The sequence below is a fragment of the Natator depressus genome, chromosome 6 (assembly GCF_965152275.1).
Source record: "Natator depressus isolate rNatDep1 chromosome 6, rNatDep2.hap1, whole genome shotgun sequence".
NCBI lineage: Eukaryota > Metazoa > Chordata > Testudines > Cheloniidae > Natator > Natator depressus.
The window spans coordinates 4,889,438-4,915,141 of record NC_134239.1 but is presented as its reverse complement, the minus strand read 5'-3'; the positions used below and the strand labels follow the sequence as shown (position 1 = coordinate 4,915,141).

General features: G+C 43.7%; 2 protein-coding genes across 2 annotated transcripts; both read left to right on the top strand.

Annotated features, from left to right (window-relative positions):
- The first annotated feature begins 5,470 nt into the window (after positions 1-5,470).
- On the top strand, positions 5,471-6,409 carry LOC141989865 (olfactory receptor 8U3-like). Its single transcript, XM_074956787.1, has one exon. The coding sequence runs from the start codon at positions 5,471-5,473 to the stop codon at positions 6,407-6,409; it is 939 nt and encodes a 312-aa protein (XP_074812888.1).
- Positions 6,410-20,721: 14,312 nt separating this feature from the next.
- Positions 20,722-21,672, top strand: LOC141989080 (olfactory receptor 4S2-like). Its single transcript, XM_074955336.1, has one exon. The coding sequence runs from the start codon at positions 20,722-20,724 to the stop codon at positions 21,670-21,672; it is 951 nt and encodes a 316-aa protein (XP_074811437.1).
- Positions 21,673-25,704: the final 4,032 nt, after the last annotated feature.

Here is a 25,704-nt window from a genome sequence, read left to right as displayed (position 1 = left end):
CTGTTGGAAGAGACCAGTTGGGAAATCTAGTCCTATCTCCCTGCCAGGGCAGCAGAATCCCCTTCGCTTCTTTTTGTTCAGGCAAGTTGGAAATATTGCAGCTGTCCCAGTAGAGATTATTCTGTATTCTGACTGAGGTCAGTGTCAGGCTGTGTGTGTAGTGGGCAGTCTGTCTCTGTGTGTGCGTGTTTGGTGTGCAGTGGACACTGTGTGTGTTTGTTTGTGTGTGCTTGGTGTGCAGTGGGCACTGTGTGTGTGCGCATGTTGTGGGGGGTACAGTGGAGCCGAATGTCAAGTGTAGGCAGGTGCATGTCCCTTGCCCTGTCCACTGCTCAGGCTGACCTCCCCCACCCCCAGTGCAGGGCTCCTTGTGCGATCATAGAATCATAAGACTGGAAGTGACCTCGAGAGGTCATCTAGTCCACTCTCCTGCACTCATGGCAGTTCTAAATATAATCTAGACCATCCCTGACAGGTGTTTGTCTAACCTGCTCTTAAAAATCTCCAGTGGTGGAGATCTCACAACCTTCCTGGGCAAATTATTCCAGTACTTAGCCACCCTCACTGTTGGGATGTTTTTCCTAATGTCCAATCTAAACTGCCCTTGCTGCAATTGAAGTCCATCGGTTCTTGTCCTGTCGTTCGCCGCCTCCCACATTGTTTTGCAATTTTATTTGTAAACTCTGTGTGACGGGTTGGGTCACAGAAACCCCTTTTGGACTGCCACCTGATGTGCCTAGATTACCTCTGAGCCTGTTTCCCTGCCAGCTTGGGACTTCAGAACCTTACCTTGTTTGAGCCAGACACACTTCCCTGCTGCAAACACAGATCCAAGTCTGAACCACGTCCCCCACAAGCTGCAGGCTTAACTGAAAAGACCTTAAGAAGTGCTCCTGTCTCCAGCACTCAGATACCCAGCTCCCAATGGGGTCCAAACCCCAAAGAAATCCGTTCTACTCTTTATAAAGCTTATATAGGGTAAACTCATAAATTGTTCGCCCTCTATAACACTGATAGAGAGATATGTACAGCTGTTTCCGCCCCCCCCCCCGGTATTCATATATACTCTGAGTTAATTAATAAGTAAAACGTGATTTTATTAAATAGAAAAAGTAGAATTTAAGTGGTTCCACGTAATAACAGAACAAAATGAATTACCAAACAAAATAAAATAAAACATGTAAGTGTAAGCCTACTACAGTGAAAACTAAATGCAGGTAAATCTCAGCCTCAAAGATGTTGCAATAAGCCTGTTTTAGAGACGAGACTTCCTACTAGTGTGGGTCCAGCAATCACTCACACCCCTGTAGTTACTGTCTTTTGTTCCAGTTTCTTTCAGGCATCTCCTTTGGGTGGAGGGGCTATCTTTTGTGCCAGCTGAAGACAAAATGGAGGGGTTTCCCCAGGGACTTATATAGTCTCTCTCTTGTGGGTGGAAACCCCTTCCCCTCTCCTATGCAGAATCCAGCTCCAAGATGGAGTTTTGGAGTCACAGGGGCAAGTCACATGTCCATTCATGACTCAGTTCCTTACAGGCCGACGCCACATTTCCAGGAAAGCTCAGATGTGGATTGGCGTCTCTCAAAGTTCATTGTTAGCTTAAGTGTTTTTTGATTGAGCATTTACAGAGAATAGTCTTTTCTCAAGAAGCTGACCAACTGCTTCACTGAGGCTACTTAAAATGAAACAACTACATTGCCAATCTTCATAATTTCGAATACAAAAATGATACATTCATGGAAATAGGATGAATATCTCCAGTAGACCATAAGCTTTGCAGAGATACGTTACAGGGCATATCTAGCATAAAACATATTCCAGTTGTGTCGTATTTACATGCATAAGCATATTTCTATGAAGCATTATGCAGTGCAATGTCACACTCTGTTTCACGGACTATAAGTTATCGGAAATAGATAAACTTAACAGGAGAATCGGGAGGGAGCTGGCCTGCTCAGAGATATTTTGTAGCAGCATCTGTAGAGATGCTGCAGAGATCTTCAGGGTTAACCACCAGTTTGGGGAATATTCTACTTTTTGCAGCCTGCCCTGAGCAGGGCATTTTCAATGAGGACTCCCCAGGCACCTGTGGGTCACAGGAGTCAGAGAAGCCAGGAGGAGGATTATGAGCATGACTCCTAGAGGAAGTAGGGGCATAGTGTTTCCTGGGCACAGACCTGGAGTGACAGACTTGGGAGTTTCTGAATACAGAGACTGCTGGTCGTTGGTTGTCTCTACTGGTGTTCAGGGAAGCAGGACGTTGCGTACATTCTTTGTAACCTCCCCCTCCTCCCTCCACATGGATTATACCAAAGAATATAGCTGACTTTTATCATCAGTTTTTCCTCCTAATACAATCAACCCTGCAATGTTTCACAGGTTGGCAATGCTTAGGAGAAGGGGGCACCAACATGCCCCGGAGCACAGATAGTACCAGCCAAGCCTGCAACCCTTGGGGGATAATTTCTACTACCATAGTGAAGAAGGGAAGAGTCATCATTGGGCCTGCCATGGATCTTCTTGGGGGGAGGTGATGACCACAAAGGCCTTGTACATCTGCAGCCATGGATCGGTGCATGGGCCCATCCCTGTGGAGACCTCACCCTTTCATGTCAATCAAACACTACTCTCAGTCAGCACCACACCTTTGGTGTCACTGGGATATTTCCTAGGTTAGTGGCTGTGACATACCAGGGTCCAACACAGACTAATCAGCAGCAGTCTCACACCTGCCTGCAACCTTGCAATGCCTTGGTGAAGTGGCTTCCACCGGGGCCACTCACAAACCACCGTCTGGCAAGCAAATCACACCCTGAGCATGTGTGTGTAACTACAGCCTGGCCAGGAATAGTTGGGTTAAACTCAGGCTCTCACCACCCTTGCTTTTATTGTAGGGGGACCCCAACACACTCCCCAGTCTTCGATTTCCCTCCGAAATGTACGTCCTGTCCTGCCCAGTCATCTCCTGGACAATACAAGCTACATTGTCCATTATTTCTTTAATAGCACTAACATGCCTGCAACTTAATTTCTCAGACACTTCAATTTAAACACTCTGGACTAGATAAAATAATAAAACAAAGTTTATTGACTACAAAGATAGATTCTAAGTGAGTGCAAATAAGGAGGCATAGAAATCAGAGATGGTTAGAATAAAAATAAAGCTAGAATGCAACTTGTGCCTAAGTTAACAAATGATGTGAAATACAATGCAAAAGTTTCCACACCACAGGCTTTCAGCAGTCTCACTGACCGAACTTCTTAGGTCAGGACCCCTCCCCCAGTCCAATGGCGGCTTCCTTTATCCCTTCAGGTGCAGTGAATCAACTGGAAGAGGGAGAGAGAGACAGAGATCGGTGCCCTGGGATTTCTGTGCCTTCTTTTTAGTGTCCTACCCCGCCTTTGAAAAACATTTCCACCTGGTTACCAGAAGACAAAATGTCTATGTAGAAGAATATTCCCTGCTGCTTTTTCCTCACTTTTTTGGGCTTCCTTTGTTTCCCTTCCTGCTTGATGACTCTAGGTACTGTTTAGATACAAAATTAACCTGCGCACACATATCTTTGTTTAAGACAGACCAGTTTGCCAGCCTCCGTTTTCAACATGTATTAATAACATGATACAGTGTAATCTTATAACTTCACATACATTATACAAATATTATTAATATTTGTGAGGAGAGCATGACTATTTTTAGTTGACTCAAGGATTTATTTAGCATTTTATAGCTGAGCTCTGTGTGCAGATCATATGCATGCAAGATGGACAGTTTTGTGAACTGCACAAGTCTGTAGCATGCTGTGGCCTCCCCCTGAGCCCCTCTGGTCATCGTGTGGTCTCCATCAAACAAAATGGGTGAACCTATCTTTCCTACTTTGGGGAGTAACCTAGCAAGGGAAGGACATAGGATACTATGGTGATTGGCATGCTATAAATAGCTAGATAATCTGATGTACTCTTACGTGTCTTACAGGTTTTACATTCCACCTGTTGGGGCCAGGACAATGAGGTTACTCTGGAACCAGGAATAACTGAGAAGATATCAGCTACAGTGGCAAACAATTAGTACGTTTCACCTGTATCTAACTTTCTGGTCCTTTGATTCCATATTTCTACCTAAGGCGGGTTGAAAATTTTTCTTCAGAAGTTTTTCTGATAGGAAATTGGATTTTCCATTGAACTATTTTTTCCAAGAAATGATCTTTTCTCCCGAAATTATAAGCTTTCCATCAAAATACCAAACACCTCTCCTCCCTAAACCATGTCTGTGGGACTCTGGTGATGTTCCAGGGCAATTCAGCAAGAGGAGAGACCATCATGCACCATGGGGGATGTCGTCCAGCCTGGGAGCCTGGCCCATGGAAGAGATTGGTGGTGTGGAGTGTCTGAGGAACCCCCGTGGTACTTCCAAGTCAAAATATTAAGTTTTCAGCTAAAAGATTTTGGTCTCCACAAAACAAACAAACAAACAAAAAAAACCCTTAGTGGATCAGCTCTTCACAGTACCCAGGTTGCACTGAAAACAGCAAGATGAAATATACCCCTAACCTCATACTCTGTAACTCTGGTAGAAATTGCATCAGTTTAATTACACAGTAAGAAAGAGTAGGTCAAATTAATCCCCAGGGCACCAATTTAGCGAGGGTGGCTTTGGTTCACTGAATGCATGAATTCGGTGTTGTGTCTCTCTGAGCTAAGGTATTCCCAGTTGCTTCAGGAATCACGTCCCATAGATCACACATCTTCGTATAAAACTTCCTGAATGCTCCAAACTGGCAGTTTCTGTGGACGAGGAAACACCAACACATCTCTCTTTCTCTCTTCTCAGCAGGTACGTGCTATTGTCCTGAATTACAGTCACACACACACATACAGACACCCTGGGGATCAGCAGCTATTGAATTCCAGACCTCCAGCATCAAAAGCCTCAGCCCCAACTCCTACCCCTTCAGCTAAAGGAGCGACCTCCTTGGTTGGAAAAAATAGGCAATTACCTAGTCACTGAAGTCAGGGCTTTCCATGATGTCTCTGGGTTTTCATAGAGGCTCAAGTAAATGCCAAAAAGCTTAATTAGCACAGTAAGCAACTTTACCCGAAACGGACATGCCAAGCCACAGAGCTCCCCTTGCCCAGAGAGGGTGGAAAGATTGACACTCCTTTACTCTCACCCCTTCTTTAGCTAAGGATTGGATTAGTTTGGATTAGTGAACAGGAGTTTTTGTGGGGGGGGGGCATGATTAACCTGTGTCTCATTGTATTTGCAGAGCGTGTGCATTTTATCGAACACCTGGAATAACCAGCTGAGAACATCTGGCTCTGTGGACTCAGCCCTTCCCTGAGCGGGTACTGATGTCCATTGAGAAACTGATCTCCATTTATCTTCCCTTACTTCATAACAGAGAAGGGACAGGTTTTCCGCACCATCCACCGGCCCATAGCTCTGCAGCAGCCTGATCTCTGTTCAGAGGAGATGGAAGAGGGAAATCACTCGGAGGTGACTGAATTCATTCTCTCAGGACTGACAGATCGTCCAGAGCTGCAGGTCCCCATGTTTGTGGTGTTCCTACTGATTTATGGTATCACCCTGTTGGGGAATGGGGGGATGATCTTCTTAATCACTATTGATCCCCGACTCCACACCCCCATGTACTTTTTCCTCAGGAATTTGTCTTTCTGTGACCTCTGCGTTTCCTTGATAATTTCCCCTAAGATGCTGCTGAATTTATTAGCTGAGAGGAAAAGCATTTCTTACACAGTCTGTGCTGTGCAAATGTATCTCTCTATTGTTTTTGGAGATGTTGAGTGCCTCTTGCTGGCTGTGATGGCGTATGACCGTTATGTGGCCATCTGTAACCCGCTGCTCTATACGGTCACCATGTCCAGGCACCTTTGTAAACAGCTGGTGGCTGTGGTGTACACTGTGGGGATTGTGGATTCAATGATATACACGTGTTGCACATTTCGGCTGTCATTCTGCAGCTCCAATATCATCAATCATTTCTTCTGTGATGTCCTCCCACTGTTGGCGCTCTCCTGTTCTGACACCCGCATCAATGAGATTGTGATGTTTGCTCTGACGAGCTGCATTACAGGGAGCAGCTTTGTGACTGTCCTCCTCTCCTATGTCTATATCATCTCCACCATCCTGCAGATCCGCTCTGCCGAGAGCCAGCGCAAAGCCTTCTCCACCTGCTCTTTCCACTTAACCGCTGTGGTCCTGTCTTATGGCACCTTCCTCTTCATGTATTTGCGCCCCACCTCCAGCTATTCCATGGACAGAGACAAAGTGACCTCAGTGTTTTACATGCTGGTGATCCCCATGTTGAACCCCCTCATCTACAGCCTGAGGAACATGGAGGTGAAGGACGCGCTGAGGAGAGCAATGAATAAACTCCTAACCAATTCTTGAATCTGTATTTTTCATTATTGTATTGTTATTATGATTAATTTGTTTGTATTCCAACAAGGTCTGCAGACCCCAACTGAGATCAGTGGACAAAACATGGGAAGTATCCCAGGGCCAGAGAGAGAGAATGATTCTATAAGCTGGTGGAAAAGGGGAACCGCCTCGAGGGTGAGATGCTCAACTTCACGTCTCTGTTCCAGTAGTTATTTAATTAGTTATCCACAGTAGAACAACTTTGAAAGGAGAGATTGAGAGCAACCCAGACTGGAACAGCACATCGCTCAAGTGCTGGGATGTTTTTTGGAAATGCAGGAAACCCAAGTGCATAGTGTGCTGGGTTCGGTCACAGAGACCCTCATTGGGACTGTCACCTGATGGGCTCAAATTACCTCTGAGCCTATTTTTCCTGCCAGCCTGGGCCTCCAGAACCCTGCCTTGTTGAGCCAGACAAGCCAGTCTGCTACAACACAGACCAAGGGTCCGGGCTCCGCCCACAAAACTGCTCATCTAGACTGAAACCAGCTCAGGAGGATACCTGTCTCCAGCACGCAGACACCCAGCTCCCAGTGGGACCTAACCCCAAATAAATCTGTTTTACTCTGTCATAAGCTTATACAGGGTAAAAAGATAAATGTTCCCCCCCCATATCACCGATAGAGAGATATGTTTCCCCCCCAGCTAACAATTATTTACACTGAGTTTATAAATAAACAAAAGTGATTTTCTTAGACATAAAAAGTAGGATTTAAGCGGTTTTAAGTAGCAACAGACAGAACAATGTAAGACACGAAGCAAAATAAAAAAAAACACAAGCAAGGCTAAGATTAATACACTCAGAAATCAGTTCCAAATGTTAACTTCTCACCCCAAGTTGTTACTTCAGGTAAAATCCTTCTCATGTCAGATGCCTTTTCTGACCTAGGTCCAGCCTGGCCTCACCCACCCCTGTGGTTACAGTCCTTTTGTTTCCAGGTGCCTTCAGGTATCTCTGTGTGGTGGGGAGGCTGTCTCTTAAGCCAGCTGAAGACACTCATTGTTTGCTTCCCCCACTTTATATAGAACTTCCCTAAGGCCAGACAGACCAGTATAGGTGAAAAGTCTCCAGGGAGTAAGCTCTGGGGGCATGGTCCCCTACCAGTGCCAGGAGCGCATACAGACTTTGTTGGACTAATGCCCCTGAAGATGTCAGAGTTGTGTTCCATGCAGACTGTGACTTGGCCAGAGGGCTGAGTCACTAGAAACTGCCAGAGAGGGTCACCATAAACGGAGAAGTGAAGACACACCTGACCAGAAGGGGGTGCTCATGAGAGGTGGGTTCCATGCCATTATGGTGAAAGAGACAAGATTTTGAGTCACACAGAGTTCTTCTTCAAAAGGCTCAAAAGCTTGTCTATCAACAGAAGTTGGTCCAATGAAAGATATCACCTCATCCACCTTGTCTCTCTAATATCCTGGGACTGACATGGCTACACTGCATGCACCACTGATTCTCTGACGGTCTTCCCAATAGCATGAAAGAATTTACAGTTGGTTGTTTTTAGGTCCTTGACTACTTTCTTTTCCAATTCCCTCTGAGCCCTGCTGATGTCCGTCTTACACTTTACGTGCTGTTGTGAATGTGCTGTTGGCTTCCTGGGGAGTAGAATTCCATTTCCTGAAGGATACCTGTTTGGCCCAGTTAATTTCCTTGAGTTTTGCCATTCGGCCACACTCAGCTGTGGGGTTTCTTTTTTTTTCTTCCTTCCCACTTCTTGTTTTGTGGTTTGGGGGACAAGTAACATCTAGGAATCTATGATGGCTGCTTGAGTCGTTGCCATGTTTAGTCTAAGTCTTTTAATTTCCTCAGTTTTGTCATTAGGCCGTTTTTGACTCATTGCTTCCTTGTTAAAATAAACCTCCATAGAGTTGCTCTCACAGTGGTAGGATGCTGATCTTAACTTTGTTGAAGTTACTGTTCTTTGTCATTTGCAAACTATCAGTGATGTTTTTATGATTTCTTCCACATCATTGCCCAGTGGGTGGCAAGAGGCCTAGCTGGAGGGAGACTGGCAGGAACAAGGGTGAGGAGCCGAGCTAAAGGGGTGCAGGCTGGATGGGGAAGGGGAGAAGAAGCTTCAGCAGCCTGATTCAACAACCTAGTGAGGAGGGCTTTAAAGTAGGTTTGAAGGTGGCAGGAGGCCAAAGCGCACAGGTAAGTCAAACACATGGAGACCTGGGAGAAGGGTCAGAAATTGGGGGGAGCATGGGCTGTAATAGCAAGGATCAACAAGAGACAAGACAGAACTGGGTGGGGGGAATCAAATCAGTATCTTAAATGTCTGTATACTTGTCATAAATATAATGGGAAGGGTAAACCCCTTTAAAATCCCTCCTGGCCAGAGGAAAAATCCGCTCACCACTAAAGGGTTAAGAAGCTAAAGATAACCTCGCTGGCACCTGACCAAAATGACCAATGAGGAGACAAGATGCTTTCAAAAGCTGGGAGGAGGGAGAAAAACAAATGGGCTGTGTCTGTCTGTGTGATGCTTTTGCCGGAGACAGAACAGGAATGGAGTCTTAGAACTTAGTAAGTAATCTAGCTAGGTGTGTGTTAGATTATGATTTCTTGAAATGGCTGAGAAAAGAACTGTGCTGAATAGAATGACTATTCCTGTCTGTGTGTCCTTTTTTGTAACTTAAGGGTTTTGCCTAGAGGGATTCTCTATGTTTTGAATCTAATTACCCTGTAAGGTATTTACCATCCTGATTTTACAGAGATGATTTTTTTTACTTCTATTAAAAGTCTTCTTGTAAGGAAACTGAATGTTTTTTCATTGTTCTAAGATCCAAGGGTTTGGGTCTGTGGTCACCTATGCAAATTGGTGAGGATTTTTACCAAACCTTCCCCAGGAAGTGGGGTGCAAGGGTTGGGAGGATTTTTTGGGGAAAGACATGTCCAAACTCAGCTTTTTCAGAAACTCAGATAAAGTTTGGTGGTGGCAGTAGAAATCCAAGGGCAAAGGGTAAAATTAATTTGTACCTTGGGGAAGTTTGAACCTAAGCTGGTAAAAGTAAGCTTAGGAGGTTTTCATGCAGGTCCCCATATCTGTACCCTAGAGTTCAGAGTGGGGAAGGAACATTGACAACACTAAGGCAAGAAGTATGGGGAATAAGCAGGAAGAACTCATAATTCTGGTCAATGGACACAACGATGACACAGTTGGCATCACAGAGACCTGGTGGGACAATACGCACAATTGGAATATTGGTATAGAAGGGTACAGCTTGCTGAGGAAGGATAGGCAGGAAAAAAGGGAGGAGGTGTTGCCTTATATATTAAGAATGTGAACATTTGGTCTGAGGTTGAGATGGAATAGGAGACAGACTTGTTGAAAGTCTCTGGGTAAGGATAAAAGGGGTACAAAATAAAGGTGATGTCATAGTAGGGGGGTCTACTACAGACCACCTAAGCATGAAGAAGAGGTGGATGGGGAGTTTTTCAAACAACTAACAAAAACATCCAAAGCCCAGGACTTGGTGGTAATGGGGGATTTCAACTACCCAGACATCTGTTGGGAAAATAACACCGCAGGGCACAGATTATCCAACAAGTTCTTGGACTGAATTGGAGACAATTTTTTGTTCCAGAAGGTGGAGAAAGCTACTAGGGGAGAGGCCGTTCTAGACTTTATTTTGACAAACAAGGAGGAAGTGGTTGAGAATTTGAAAGTGGAAGGCAGCTTGGGGGAAACTGATCATGAAGTGGAAGTGGAAGGCAGCTTTGGGGGGAGGGATAGCTCAGTGGTTTGAGCATTGGCCTGCTAAACCCAGTCTTGGGAGTTCAATCCTTGAGGGGGCCATTTCGGGACCTGGGGCAAAAATTGGGGCTTGGTCCTGCTTTGAGCAGGGGGTTGGACTAGATGACCTCCTGTGGTCCCTTCCAACCCTGATATTCGATGATTCTATGAAATGATAGAGTTCATGATTCTAAGGAATGGTAGGAGGGAAAACAGCAAAATAAAGACAATGGACTTCAAGAAGGGAGACTTGAGCAAGCTCAGGGAGTCGGTAGGTAAGATCTCATGGGAAGCAAGTCTAAGGGGAAAAACAATAGAAGACAGTTGACAGTTTTTCAGAGAGACATTATTAAGGGCACAAAAGCAAACTATCCACTGCATAGGAAAGACAGGAAGTATGGCAAGAAACCACCCTGGCTTAACCAGGAGATCTCAAATGATCTAAAAATCAAAAAAGAGTCCTACAAAAAAGTGGAAACAAGGTCAAATTAGAAAGGATGAATATAAACAAATAAAACATGTATGTAGGGGCAAAATTAGAAAGGCTAAGGCACAACATGAGATCAAACGAGCTAGAGACATAAAGGGTAACAAGAAAACATTCTACAAATACATTAGAAGCAAGAGGAAGACCAAGGCCAGGGTAGGTCCATTACTAAATGAAGAGGGGAACACAATAACAGAAAATGTGGAAATGGCAGAGGTGCTAAATGACTTCTTTGTTTCAATTTTCACCTAGAAGGTTGCCATAGAGAATGCCAGTGAAAATGGGGTAGGTTCAGATGCTAAAATAGGGAAAGAACAAGTTAAAAGTTACTTGGACAAGTTAGATGTCTTCAAGTCACCAGGGCCTTATGAAATGCATCCTAGAATACTCAGGGAACTGGCTGAGGAGATATCTGAGCCATTAGCCATTATCTTTGAAAAGTCATGGAAGACAGGGGAGATTCCAGGGGACTGGAAGAGAGCACATAGAGTGCCTATCTATAAAAAAGGAAAATAAAGGCAACCCAGACAATTAAAGACCAGACAGCTTAACTTCTGTACCAGGTAAGATAATGGAACAAATAATTAAGGAATCAATTTGCAAACATCTAGAAGGTAATAAGGTGATAAGTGATAGTCAGCATGGATTTGTCAAGAAGAAATCATGTCAAACCAACCTGATAGCTTTCTTTGACAGGGCAACAAGCCTTGTGGATAGGGGGAATGAGGTATATGTGGCATATCTAGACTTTAGTAAGGCTTTTGATACAATCTCACATGACCTTCTCATCAAGAAACTAGGGAAATACAACCTAGATGGAGCTACTATAAAGTGCATAACTGGTTGGGAAACCGCTCCCAGAGAGTAGTTATCAATGGTTCACAGTCATGCTGGAAGGGCATAACAAGTGAGGTTCCGCAGGGATCAGTTCTGGGATCGGTTCTTTTCAATGTCTTCATCAACAATTTAGATCATGGCATAGAGAGTTCCCTTATTAAGTTTGCGGATGATACCTAACTGGGAGGGCCTGCAAGTGCTTTGGAGGATAGGATTATAATACAAAACGATCTGGACAAACTGGAGAAATGGTCTGAAGTCAATAGGATGAAATTCAATAAGGACAAATGCAAAGTACTCCACCGAGGAAGGACAATCAGATGCACACAAACAGAATGGGAAATGACAGCCTAGGAAGAAGTACTGCAGAAAGGGATCTAAGAGTCATAGTGGACCACAAGCTAAATAAGAGTCAACAGCGTAACGCTGTTGCAAAAAAGCAAACATCATTCTGGGATGCATTAGTAGGAGTGTGGTAAGCAAGACACAAGAAATAATTCTTCCACTCTACTCCTCGCTGATTAGGCCTGAACTGGAGTATTGTGTCCAGTTCTGTGTGCCACATTTCAGGAAAGATATGGACAAATTGGAGAGAGTCCAGAGGAGAGCAACAAGGATGATTAGGGGGTCTGGAAAACATGATCTATGAGGGAAGATTGAAAGAACTGGGTTTGTCTAGTCTGGCAAAGAGAAGACAGAGAGGGGACATGATAACAGTTTTGAAGTACCTAAAAGGTTATTAAAAGGAGGAGGGAGAAAAATTGTTCTCCTTTCCCTCTGATGATAGGGAAAGAAGCAATGGGCTTAAATTGCAGCAAGGGAGGTTTAGGTTGGACATTAGGAAAAACTTTCCAACGTCAAGGTGGTTAAGCACTGGAATCAATAGCCCAGGGAGGTTGTGGAATCTCCATCACTGGAGATTTTTCAGATTAGGTTAGATAAACACCTATCAGGGATGTTCTAGTTGGTGCTGGTCCTGTCATGAGTGCGGGGGACTGGACTTGATGACTTCTTGAGGTCCCTTCCAGTTCTATGACTCTATGAAAATGTTGACTGTTATATTATCATAATCTGACATGAGCTGTCCCATTATGACATACCCTGACAATTATGCACCACTACGATGAAAATAATAAAAGTATCATAAAAATAGAAATAAAGTAGAGAACTTTTCAGAACAAAAAGTTGTCATTTTTTTTCTGAAATTAAATTTTCTGATGTCTTTTCATGGGAATTTTCACTGAAAGAGATATTATTTCATGAAAAAAATCATTTAAATTGATATGTCATTGTCAGACAGGAACCTTTTAACAACAATTTTCTGACCAGCCCCACTGTCAACCTTTTGGATGCACATGAGCATGTTATGTACTCTGTGGCCTTGCTAAAATATACCAAAACCAGACAGAGCACTTATGGAACAATGGGCCAAATGCTTGATTCCTAGTCAAGTGCAGCTGTGTTTCAGCATTGTCAGAACAAATCATCGCAAAAGATGGAATCTCCATCTTTTATTTTTACAATCCAGCAGAGCTTCAAAATCCTGGAGGTTGCAGGTTTCTTTAAGAATTTCCTTTGATTGTTGGTAACTTTTAGAAACTTTTGAAGTAGGACTTGGGTCTAATGATAACTTTTTTTTATATATATAATCTTGTTCTTATCCCAGATAAACACCAACACAGGGATGCCATGGTAACATCCGGAGATACTTAGTGTAGGCCCAGTGGGCATAATTAAAACTTCTTTGGAAAAAAAAAAGTTCTGTAATGACGCAAGTTGAAAACTTAATTTTCCTGTTACACACATTTAATTACTTAGCGACAAGGTGAGAATATGCCATGCACAATAACAATTAGGGGAATCTCCAGACGCTGAAGTAAGCTTGGAAGAAAAGAATTACAGACACTGGTTTGCTTCACTCACGTTAGCCCAGCTCCCAGGCCTGGTCTAATAGTTAAAACAAAGCAAAAATAAAAAATGGATTGATGAATATATCTACAACCAAAGCAAGAACTTTGGGTCACTCTGATCTATTGAGTTCTGTTGTTTGTTTTGTGTGGTTTCAACACTGGTGTGTTCATGAAAGTGTTTGCAAACCCCAAACTTTTCACAGATATTATTGCAAATTCTTCTGAAAATTGGACCCAGAAAGAGTACTTTCCCACCTTTCATTATTCTCCAGGTGAAAAATGTCATCCCTTCAAGTGGGGAGTAGGAAGTATATCATATGGCTTGGGTGTCTTGTCTCACAAAAGAACAAATATCAAAGACTAAATAGTCAAGATGAGCAGCTTGTGAACAAACCATAAATTAACACCATTTGGCCCAACTACTGTCCAAATACTTATAAATACCAAATTCATTCAAAGGAAATGAGGTTCATTTGACAAATGATTTGTTAAGCAAAAAAGAGTCTAATTCCCAGTGAATACTGTTTTAAAGGAATAGTTTGGCTTTGCCGTGTGCCCGCTCTGAGAGAGATGTCAGAGTCTTGGTTTTGTGTCATTACAGCTAGGCTAACATCACAGGTCTCTCATTATGGATCAATGCAGGACTGGTTCCATTGGTCGGTAAGGGAGGGTGTGGGTGTTTATCCCCACTCCCAATACGAATCTTGCATAGGTGAACAAAGGGCAGCCACTTCCGAAATCTGTGTGGCCTTTGATCCAGGTCCCAGTGAAATCAGTAGGAACCTTTCACTGGCTTTCACCCTAGGAACACAGCACCACTGGTAGTGCTAGACTTCCCACAGATGCTGGGTCCTCCCTTCACTCCAGCTGTAGGCCCAGAGCAGTCCTGCAGTGGCATGTCAGCAGCATCTTGTGACAAAATGTAGTAGGACCCATTTGGCCATGCACTTCCCCAGAGCCCGCACTGGTTGATTTTGCGATAATGTGTCTGCTGTAAAGCTCGCTGAATCGTTCCTTCCATTGCATTGTTATGATTGAGGCCTGTAACTTTACTGCATGAGCATGTAGAACAGAAATTGGAATATTGTTAAATCTCTTAGTTCAGTGATTGTTTAGGACTAGAACAAGGTGACATTTTTCAACTGAAACTTTTTTCCCAGCAAAAAATGCAGATTCAGGTAAACTGATATACTTAGTGTTGATTTCACTGAATTGTTTTGGTCGGGGGGGGAAGGAACCTTTTAAAAATTTCAGAAAACAAATTTTTGTTTTGATTTTCCTTTAATTTTATTTTAAAAAATAAAACATTAAGAATTGCTCAAAACTAAATCAACATGTTTCTTTATTGGTCAAACAAAATGTTTCTTTTGACCCAAAATGAAACTTTTTTTTAAACTTTTCAATTTACCAACATTTTGGTTTTGGTTCAACCCCAAACAGTTCCTCTCCCCCACCATTTATCTTTGGAATTTCCAGTGAACTGAAAAATCTATTTACACACCTCTCGTTAGGAGTGATGGCTGTTCACACCCACCATTTCCTAGAGGGCTAACTCTCCATTGCTACACTTCTCAAGATCCCCCGTCCTGAACATTAGGAGACAACTGAAGATTTGGATACAGGAGTTCCTGCAATGTCTTGTTATGTAGGAAGGTGTCAATAGAATGAACCAGATATGAACCCCGTATGACATAGAAAGGCCTCAAACCTCCCTGATTGAACTAACTTCGTTATCCCTAGCCTGATTCTTGTTTGCATATTTATACCTGTCTCTGGGAATTTCCACTCCATGCATCCGACGAAGTCGGTATTCACCCAAGAAAGCTAATGCTCCAATACGTCCGTTAGTCTATAAGGTGCCACAGGACTCTTTGTCGCTTTTACAGAACACCTAAAGAGACTAAAGACCAGATTTTTAAAGATATTTAGGTGTTGCTCCATTCCATATTACAAGGCGTGAGTGACTTAGGCTTCTAAGTGTCTAAATCATTTTTTAAAATGGAATTTAGCAATCTAAGTTTCAGTGTAACTCTGGCTGCTTAGTACCTGTCAATTTTGAAAAGGCAGTGTAGCCAAGTCCTTTAGCCCTTGTAACGCCAAGCAGAGAAATGTCTCAAAATCTGGGCTTAACTGTCAAAACGCATCAAAAGATTGCCTGAAAGATGTGTCCAAAGCAATATGGCTCAGCTGCCTCTTCACTGATTGCTTCCAATGGAGACACCCTGAAATGCCTCTGGAAACTCATTATCCCAGGCAAGGACATGCTACCACTACATGAAGAAAATGAATTCTTGTGGCACCTTAGAGACTAACAAATGTATTACAGCATAAGCTTTCATTCACTCTCAATATTTCTGCTGTAACTTTACAGCTTGTTGGCTTTTAGCTCATGCTAAGTTGTCAGAAATAAGGGTTTGAGTGGGTTATTCGCTTCGGGGTGCCAGAAAGGGACACTCTGGGCCTTGTGTCTATTCAGCGGGAGGGGCAGCAGATTCCTTCACCCTCTCCACCATCTTGGACATATGGATTCTGTGCTCGTCTCTTCCATTTGTTGTGGCCACTCTCTGGTTGCACAGTGTTGGCACACACAGACCCCCAACAAGGCATGGGTCATCGGGCCTAGGAGCAGTATGGGGTATCATACCTCAGGCCCCTTCACCAGCCTCATCCCTGACAGTACTGGGCAAATCCTGTGGGGATATAGCATAGGAGTTAATGCAGGGCTGCCCAAAGGAAGTTTTGAAGCTAGGCATGCTCCTGCCATAACGATGCCTCAGTCCCCAGTGTTTCTTCAGCCTCTGCAGTTGCCCTAAGACCAGGCTGGGAGCAGGCAGCACCCTTCCACCCTGGGGATACAGTGCCAGGAGGTAGGGCTACCTAGAGGGCAGGAGCAGGGACAGCAAGGGGGAAAACTGAGTCAGCAATGGGTGAGTTGGAGAGTGAAAGTGATTCACAACTGCTTTTCAGAGGGGGGAAAACCAAGGCACAGCTTTCCCGGATGGTCAGCAAGAGAAGGAGGGCCAGCAGAGCCACCAGGCAAGGATAACTGAGGGCTCTGTGCTGTGCTTTGCTCTGCTGAGGCAGGTCAATTAGTGGACCCAGGGGCAAAGCATGGTGAGGAATTGGCCTCCCTGTGCTATAGGGCAGACACCTTGGAAGTCACAAATAGCACCTCAGCAGGGTGGGTCAGTCAGGCCCCAGCTGACCTGACAAAGCACCATGGCCGATGGCCAGTGTCTCCAAACAAGTACAAGGATAATTTCCTTGTTTAGCTCCTCTGTCCTCTGACCTAAAAGGGGCTTCATTGTTTCCATTCATGACTGGGACAGTGGGAGTTTACTGAAGCCAACTGGGATCCCCACTTACAGTTAGGAAGGGATTGGCAGGCCACCAACCTGCCAAATTTAATACAAAGAGAGAAGAGTCCAAGCAAACAGTTTGTGAACAACTCAGAAGTGAAATTTACCCATCTGAACATTGTCATGTACACTTAAGAGTTACGAATATGGTCACAAAAAATCAGTATTGCTTTTATGAATGATTCGCTTAGCAAAAAAGGGGATAAATTCCCAATGAATACCATGTCCATGGCATAGTTTGTTTGTCTCAAATGGCTGCTCTATCTGCTCAATTTGGCCATATCATTGCAATTGTGGTTTCATGACACAACGTCTTGTTGCCACAGGGAATAATGAACTCTTCTCTTCTGATGGGCCAGTTTGTCTATGGCTGCATAAGTAGAAGAGAAGGCATCAAGCCATGTTCTCTCCCCTCCGCACCCCCATGTACAGATTTTGCAAAGGCATATGAAGTACAAACATATTTGATATCCTTGACTACATGGTCCCACTACTGTTTTTTGTAGCAGCCTCCATCTGTGACAGCCAGCACACCATGGATATAACTGGGGTTCTCCGGAAGTAAAGGCAGGAGTTGGTACAGCTTAAATTAAAGAGCAACAGCTTCAGCACTTTGGCACTGTCATAAATATAAAGGGAAGGGTAACCACCTTTCTGTATACAGCGCTGTAAAATCCCTCCTGGCCAGAAGCAAAATCCTTTCACCTGTAAAGGGTTAAGAAGCGTAGGTAGCCTTGCTGGCACCTGACCCAAAATGACCAATGGAGGACAAGATACTTTCAAATCTGGAGTGGGGGGAACAAAGGGTTCTGGCTGTCTGTGTGTTGCTTTTGCCAGGAACAGATCAGGAATGCAGCCTTCCAACTCCTGTTAAGTTAGTAAGAAATCTAGCTGAAAATGGAATAGATTTCCTTTTGTTTAATGGCTGGTAAAATAAGCTGTGCTGGAGGGAATGTATATTCCTGTTTTTGTGTCTTTTTGTAACTTCAGGTTTTGCCTAGAGGGGTTCTCTATGTTTTGCATCTGATTACCCTGTAAGGTATTTACCATCCTGATTTTGCAGAGGTAATTCTTTTACCTTTTCTTTAATTAAAATTCTTCTTTTAAGAACCTGATTGATTTTTCATTGTTCTTAAGATCCAAGTGTTTGGGTCTGTGTTCACTTGTACAAATTGGTGAGGATTATTATCAAGCCTTCCCCAGAAAAGGGGGTGTAGGCCTTGGGGCCGGGGGGGGGAGATATTTTGGGGGAAGACGTCTCCAAGTGGTCTCTTTCCCTGTTCTTTGTTTAACATGCTTGGCGGTGACAACATACTCTTCAAGGACAAGGCAAAGTTTGTACCTTGGGGAAGTTTTTAACCTAAGCTGGTAAGAATAAACGTAGGGGGTCTTTCATGCAGGTTCCCACATCTGTACCCTAGAGCTCAGAGTGGGGAAGGAACCTTGACAGGCATGTAGGAAGGTCGGATACGCACATTCACGAGTGGGTTACACTTTCACTGTGAATGGTATCAAGTGCCTATATGAGATGGGAGGTCCCAGCACCAGCGATGCTGCTAGAGTTCCCAAACTTTCCACAGCAGTGGCATCCCAGACTAAGCATAGGGTGGAATACAAGATACCATCCTGGAATGTAAGCAGCAGCGGCCACATCACCAGGCTTCCTCAGAACTCCCATCATCCTGTGCAGCCAGGGTGTCTTTGAGATCTGACACCGCAAGCCCTGGTCCTGTCACAGTTGAGTCACATTATCACATAGAAGAGAAATCCAAACGTTGTTCGATCCCGTAGATCAGTGATTAAGCGGTGATGCAAATGCCACTGAAGTCAACCCGGTGATTTTCCATTGATTATGCTGGGCATGAGCTCTCTTCGGTTAAGGCCTGATCCAATGGCTGTTCACACAAAGCAGGTCCACAGAGCTTGTGGCCTTTTGCCCAAGTTCTCAAGATCCCCTTTCTAAGCATAGGAGTGAAATGAGGAACTTGACACAGGATTTCCTGTGCCCTCTTGTTATGTAGGGGTGCGAGTAGAAGGAACCGGACAATAGCAAGATCTCTAAGGCCATCCCTTGGTGAAAGTATGAGGAGGCGGGGTGGGGGAGGGGGTCCTATTGAAAAATGGAGTTTGAAGACTATGAAAGGGACTAACTCTCAGCAGAACTTCGAAAGTTTGCTTCAAATACATGTTTAAAGCTATATAGGGGAGTGCTTCTTCAACAACTATTTCCAGCGGAGAAGCCTTGAAGTGCCTCTGGGAGCTCATTAACCAGGCAATGACGCACTGCCACTACATATTGATTTTAAATATTTCTGCTGTGACTTCACAGCAGAGAGGGAGACAATTTTTCCCAAAGATCTTGTTGGGTCTTAGATTTTGCGGAGCGAGGGATGGAGATGCTCTTAGATCAGAGGCTTTGCGAGTTGGGGAAGTGGTTGATGTGAAAAGATTCCTGAGGGCTGCCTTGACCAAACCACTTCTCTAGTTCACTAATTTGGTTTTCGCAGAATTGACAGACAGCAAAGGACATCCTAAGACAGGGCTTGTAAAGATGGGTGTGAGGATGAAATGTACAAAGCAGAAAATCTATCTAGCAGGGAGTATCTGATCACCCTCCTCAACTGCTTACTGTTGTTCAGACCCGAACACCTTTGCTACAGCAGCAGGTTAGAAGCAGGGGAAATAAAACCCATCACCATCCAGGTATGTTTGAAGATCTGCAAATACAACCCATGTGAGTTTTCCAGCAAGGTTGAGTATTTTCTGCTATTCTTTCCCTGCTTAGCTCTACAAATGTAAAAGAAAAAGAAAACTACCTTATTAGGATTCATTCCAATCTAATTCCCCGCTCCATCAATCAGTCTCCAACTAATTCACCTAAAGTACGATGAATGTGTCTAAAATCTTCATTACAAGCTTCTCTCTTGAAAAATCTTCATATTATTTTTATTTGTTATTTTAATTTTAGTTTTGAAATGTATAAAATAGGTTTATTAGATGCTAGTCTGTAAGCAATGACCACCCCGAAACGATATTTAATACATTCCTGCTTATGACCACTCATAAATACTTTCTTTTGAACACAGAAAATTTAATTCAGTCACCTGAAATCAAATGATAACACACAAAGGGTCAAGTTCGCTCATCGGCTTCAGCTGCTTTCCACCACTCTTGCGACAGAGTTAACTGGTCAATCGAACAGTGTTTGTGGCTGCTTTGCATTTTTGGAACAGCATAAATAATCTAAAGTGTATCCGTGAGTCGTGATGATAAATTATTGTTTCAATCCTCGTTTCAATTGGGGTTTGTGTAAAGCTGGTCAAAATTCTCCACTGAAATCATTTTTTTTTCAATGAAAATGCCTTTTCAACTAAATGTAAATTTTGTGAAATAATTTTGTGATGAAAATAATCAGAGACCAGTTTTCAATCCTTGGTTACTTAACTAGGTAACTCAGTTTCATGTTTGCATGTACAAATCAATACTTTTGTGAGCATTTATGTGCTCACATGCAAAGGTAACAGATGTCCTTGGTTGAAAAATGGGACTTCTGAAGGTGTTTAACAATGCAATAAGAATAAAATAGAATTTGTATCATGGAAGAGCTGATTGCAAAGCATAGTTAAGGTTAAGTTTTTCACTTACAATTAAAGCCTTTGATGATTCATTGTGGGGGAAGACTAGAATGAATCATCTTCAGATTTTCCACTCTAATTATTTTGAGTATATACTGTTCATGGCAATATGTAACTCAAGCCAATTTTCTCTAGTTCCTTGAGTTACATATTGCTCATTTTTAGTTTTGGACAAAGTCTACCACTTCAGTCAATGCATCTTGATATTCACCTCATCACTGGTCAATATGTGTTGATTCTTCCTATCTTTGTCTTGTGTCATGGCAGGTGGATTGGCGGTATTCCATATACCCATCATTTAAACTGAGTACATGGAGCCCACACAGAATGTGACTGAATTCATCCTTTTGGGACTTTGCCACAATGAGAAGTTATGGCCAGTGTGTTTTGTGTTCTTTTTACTCCTCTATATCGCTACTTTGCTGGGAAATCTTCTCATCATTGTCACTGTAAAGAGCAGCCAGTATCTGAAGTCTCCCATGTATTTCTTCCTCAGCTATCTGTCCTTTGTAGACATGTGCCTTTCCTCTGTCACAGCCCCAAAACTGATTGCAGACTTCTTTGTGGAGAGGAAAACCATCTCCTTTGATGGCTGCATAGCCCAGCTGTTTGTAGCCCATTTCTTTGGGTGCACTGAAATCTTCCTCCTCACAGTGATGGCGTATGATCGTTACATTGCGATCTGCAAACCCCTCCATTACACAACCATCATGACTGGATGTGTTTGTGGCTCCCTTGTGATGGCTTCATGGGTGGGCGGCTTTGTGCATTCCATGGTTCAGACTGTCCTAATCATCCAGTTACCCTTCTGTGGGCCCAACGAGATTGACCACTATTTCTGTGATGTGCACCCTTTGCTGAAACTGACCTGCACTGACACTTATCTTGTTGGCATCATGATCCTTGCCAATACGGGTTTGATTTCCCTGACCTCTTTTGTTGTGCTGGTTGTGTCCTATGTCATCATCTTAGTCTCCTTGAGAACTCGCTCCTCCAAAGGTCGTCGCAAAGCTCTTTCCACTTGTGCCTCCCATATTGCTGTAGTGATTATATTTTTCGGGCCATGTATCTTCATGTATTTAAGACCTTCCACCACCTTTTCGGCGGATAAGATGGTCGCGGTGTTCTACACCATTGTCATCCCCTTTCTGAATCCCTTGATCTACACCCTACGCAATAAGGAGGTGAAAAACGCCATGAGAAAATTAGGGAGCAGAAAAGTGACATTAGGGGTGAAAGGGAAAATGCGATGTGTAGAATGATGGGAGTTCTGCCTAGTAATGCTGTTCAGCAGGAATTTTAGAGAAAAGAGATTTTAATATCGGGGGTGTTAGCCGAGAGGTTGCAGCTACTGTTCCCCCTTTTCCTTCATCATTCCTCACAATCCTCTTTCCCTAACTACCTCTTGGAAGTCATGGCTGAATCGCTTTCCTCTCCCCATCTCTCTGGATGGTTGGTAAATGGGAGAGGGATGGGTGGGTGAAATGGGGTCTTCCTCATTCCCTGACACGTGGCTGGGCGTGAGAGTCTGCTCTCTCTCCCTTCTCTTGGTTTGCTTTGCTCACCAGCTCCTGGACAATGTTCCGGAGAATTACTGTCTTGAGTATCAGTCAGAGCCTGTAAAAAGCCTAAACCTTTGAGTGCTGGCTGCAGATTTGGGTTCAAAATACTAATAACCCAGTGACATCAAGTGTCTGTGTATTTTGAACTCCTAGTTATTGTGACCATAGTGCTTAGTGAGCCGTTACCTTGGCGAACACCTATAGCGCTGCCCAGAGGAATCAAGCATTGGGCAAGTCCCCAGCAGGTATAAATCAGCATATCTCTGTTGAAGTTAATCAGTGATCCAGATCCCCAGCTGGTATTTGGAGTCTAGACAGCCATCTCACCTGACACCAGCTCTGGATTTGGTCCTATTAACTTTTAAAGTGACAGGACATTAGTTCCAAAACCAAATGATTTTGCTTCCTGTTCTCACTGCTTGTAACTATGATCACAGACTCTCCACGAAATCTGTTAACAATTCTTAGAGTGGTTTCCCTTGAGTATAATTAAAAGTTGGTTTTAAGGGGGTCCCGGTGTCATGCAACTTTTTAATAACAGCAGCAAATCTAAGTTGAGTTTTTAGCGAAATAAACCTCAAATGTTTGCCACCTAGAACTCGGCTGATGCTATATAAAATTGAATTGCTTTGCAAATGCTGCTGGAATCAGAGTTTGGACCCCAGCTGCATGAATTTTCTGCAGAAAAGGACCTAGGGGTTACAGTGGATGAGAAGCTGGATATGAGTCAACAGTGTGCCAACAGTGTTGGCAAGAAGGTTAATGGCATTTTGGGCTGCATAAGTATGGGCATTGCCAGCAGATCGAGGGACATGATCATTCCCCTCTGTTCGACATTGGTGAGGTCTCATCTGGAGTATTGTGTCCAGTTTTGGGCCCCACATTATGAGAAGGATGTGGAAAAATTGGAAAGTGTCCAGTGGAGGGCATCAAAAATGATTAGGGGACTGGAACACATGACTTATGAGGAGAGGCTGAGGGAACTGGGATTGTTTAGTAAGAATGAGGAGGGATTTGATAGCTGCTTTCAACTACCTGAAGGGGGGCTTCAAAGAGGGTGGCTCTAGACTGTTCTCAGTGGTAGCAGATGACAGAACAAGGAGTAATGGTCTCAAGTTGCAATGGGGGAGGATATTAGGTTGGATATTAGGAAAAACTTTTTCACTAGGAGGGTGGTGAAGCACTGGAATGCGTTACCTAGGGAGGTGGTGGAATCTCCTTCCTTTGAAGTTTTTAAGGTCAGGCTTGACAAAGCCCAGGCTGGGATGATTTAGTTGGGGATTAGTCCTGCTTTGAGCAGGGGGCTGGACTAGATGACCTCCTGAGGTGCCTTCCAATCTGATATTCTATGATTCTGTGGTTTTCACATAACTTACTTTAATTATTTCTCCTTCAACTTCCTCCCGAGGAGATCAACGACTGCCAGAAGAAGAGAGCGAACTGGTCAGAGAGATAGGGAAGGAAGCTACTCACTTAGGTCAAGGTCTGCCAGTAAGGACAGAAACAGCCATTGGTCCATTCCAAACTCAGAAGGGCCTTGGTATGAAAATTAACTCAGTTCTGACAGGATTAAATACCCTCCCCAGATCCTTAGGCACATTTGAAAGTGGGTCTCCCACATTGTCGGACAGGATCCTGGTGACTGGGCTATGTTCTGTCCTGCATCGTTCTCAGGACTGGTCTACGCTACTGCTGTAAATTGATCTAAGTTATGACTCTATAGACAAGTGGTTCGGGGCACCGACATCCTCAGCTTCATGTCTCTGTTCCAATCGTTTTTTAATTTGTTATCCACTGTAGAACAACCTTGAAAGGAGAGATTGAGAACAACCAAAGACTAGAATAGCACATCACTCAGGGGCTGGGATGCTTTCTGGAAATACAGGAAACCCAAGTGCACATCTTTGCCCAGCACTGGACAGAAAGGGGAATTGCACCTAGATCTCCCACCTCACAGGTGAACACCCTCACTGTTAAGCTAAAAATTACAAAGAGAGGGAGCATCAGCACCTCCTAACGGTGGCTGCTTTGCGACCAGTACCTAAATCCTCCTCCCCCACACACACTGTTTTGGGACAAGGTTATTAGGAGAATTTGTAACACATTTGTGAATAGTTTCAGGTCAACCCCAATGGCATGGTTTTTTTACAATAAATTATTAATAAATTTAATAGAGAAAAGTACAAGGTCATGCATTTAGTGATTAATAACAAGAATTTTTGTTATAAACTGGGGACGCATCAATTGAAAGTAATAGAGGAGGAGAAGGACCTCGTAGTATTGGTTGACCGCAGGATGATTATGAGCTGCCAAGGTGATATGGCCATGAAAAAAAGCTAATGCGGTCTTGGGATGCATCAGGCGAGGTATTTCCAGGAGAGATAAGGAGGCTTTAGTACTGTTATAGAAGGCACTGGTGAGGCCTGCTCTGGAATATTGTGTGCAGTTCTGGTCTCCTATGTTTAAGAAAGATGAATTCAAACTGGAACAGGTACAGAGAAAGGCTACTAGGCTGATCCGAGGAATGGAAAACCTGTCTTATGAAAGGAGACTCAAAGAGCTTGGATTGTTTAACCAAACCAAAAGAAGGCTGAGGGGAGATATGATTACTCTCTATACATGTATCAGAGGGATAAATATCACGGAGGGAGAAGAATTATTTAAGCTCAGTACCAATGTGGACACAAGAACAAATGGATATAAACTGGCCAGCAGGAAGTTTAGACTTGAAATTAGATGGAGGTTTCTAACCATCAGAGGAGTGAAGTTCTGGAACAGCCTTCCAAGGGAAGCAGTGGAGGCAAAATACATATCTGGCTTCAAGACTAAGCTTGATAAGTTTATGGAAGGGAGGATATGATGGGATAGCCTAATTTTGGCAATTAATTAATCTTCAACTATTAGCGGTAGGTATGCACAATGGCCTGTGATGGGATGTTAGATGGGGTGGGATCTGAGTTACTACAGAGAATTCTTTCCTGGTGTCTGGCTGGTGAATCTTGCCCACATGCTCAGGGTTTAGCTAATCTCCATATTTGGGGTTGGGAAGGAATTCTCCTCCAGGGAAGATTGTAAGAGGCCCTGGGGGGTTTTCACCTTCCTCTGTAGCGTGGGGCATGGGTCACTTTCTGGAGGATTCTCTGCACCTCAAAGTCTTTCAACCACGATTTGATGACTTCAATAGCTTAGACAGAGGTTCAAGGTTTCTTACAGGAGTGGGTGGGTGAGATTCTGTGGCCTGCGTTGTGCAGGAGGACAGACTCGACGATCACAATTGTCCCTTCTGACCTTAAAGTCTATGATTCTATGTTTAGTCTGGAAGAAATTCACCCTTTTCTCGATATTTTCATGTCTCAATGCTGGGAAATTACTTAAAGAGCCATTTGGAGAGGGACAAACACATGAAGTGGAATACAGTCACCCAAGTTTCATATCATATTCAAAAGGTCTTACGGGAGAGACAGAGAACCAGACCAGCTGATGCTCTGGCCCTCTGTGTTCCATTTCACAAGGAAGGGAACAATACTGCTTTGCATGTGCTCTGCACACCTGTAGTCCTGGGAGCAAAGATGTTACAGGGAGCAAATCTCAAATTCATCCCATAAAGCAGCTCCAGACGTATTAAGGGTAACCTTGGTGTGGTTAGCAAACAGGGAAAAGTTCGACTCTTAATCTGATTTTTATGGTTATGAGCAGGCACTGCTTCCGTCCTCAACTCATTGTATGTGAAGG

What these genes read in the sequence shown, in the direction of transcription:
- LOC141989865 (XM_074956787.1), top strand. Translation starts at nt 5,471, where the DNA reads ATGGAAGAGGGAAATCACTCGGAGGTGACTGAATTCATTCTCTCAGGA.
- LOC141989080 (XM_074955336.1), top strand. Translation starts at nt 20,722, where the DNA reads ATGGAGCCCACACAGAATGTGACTGAATTCATCCTTTTGGGACTTTGC.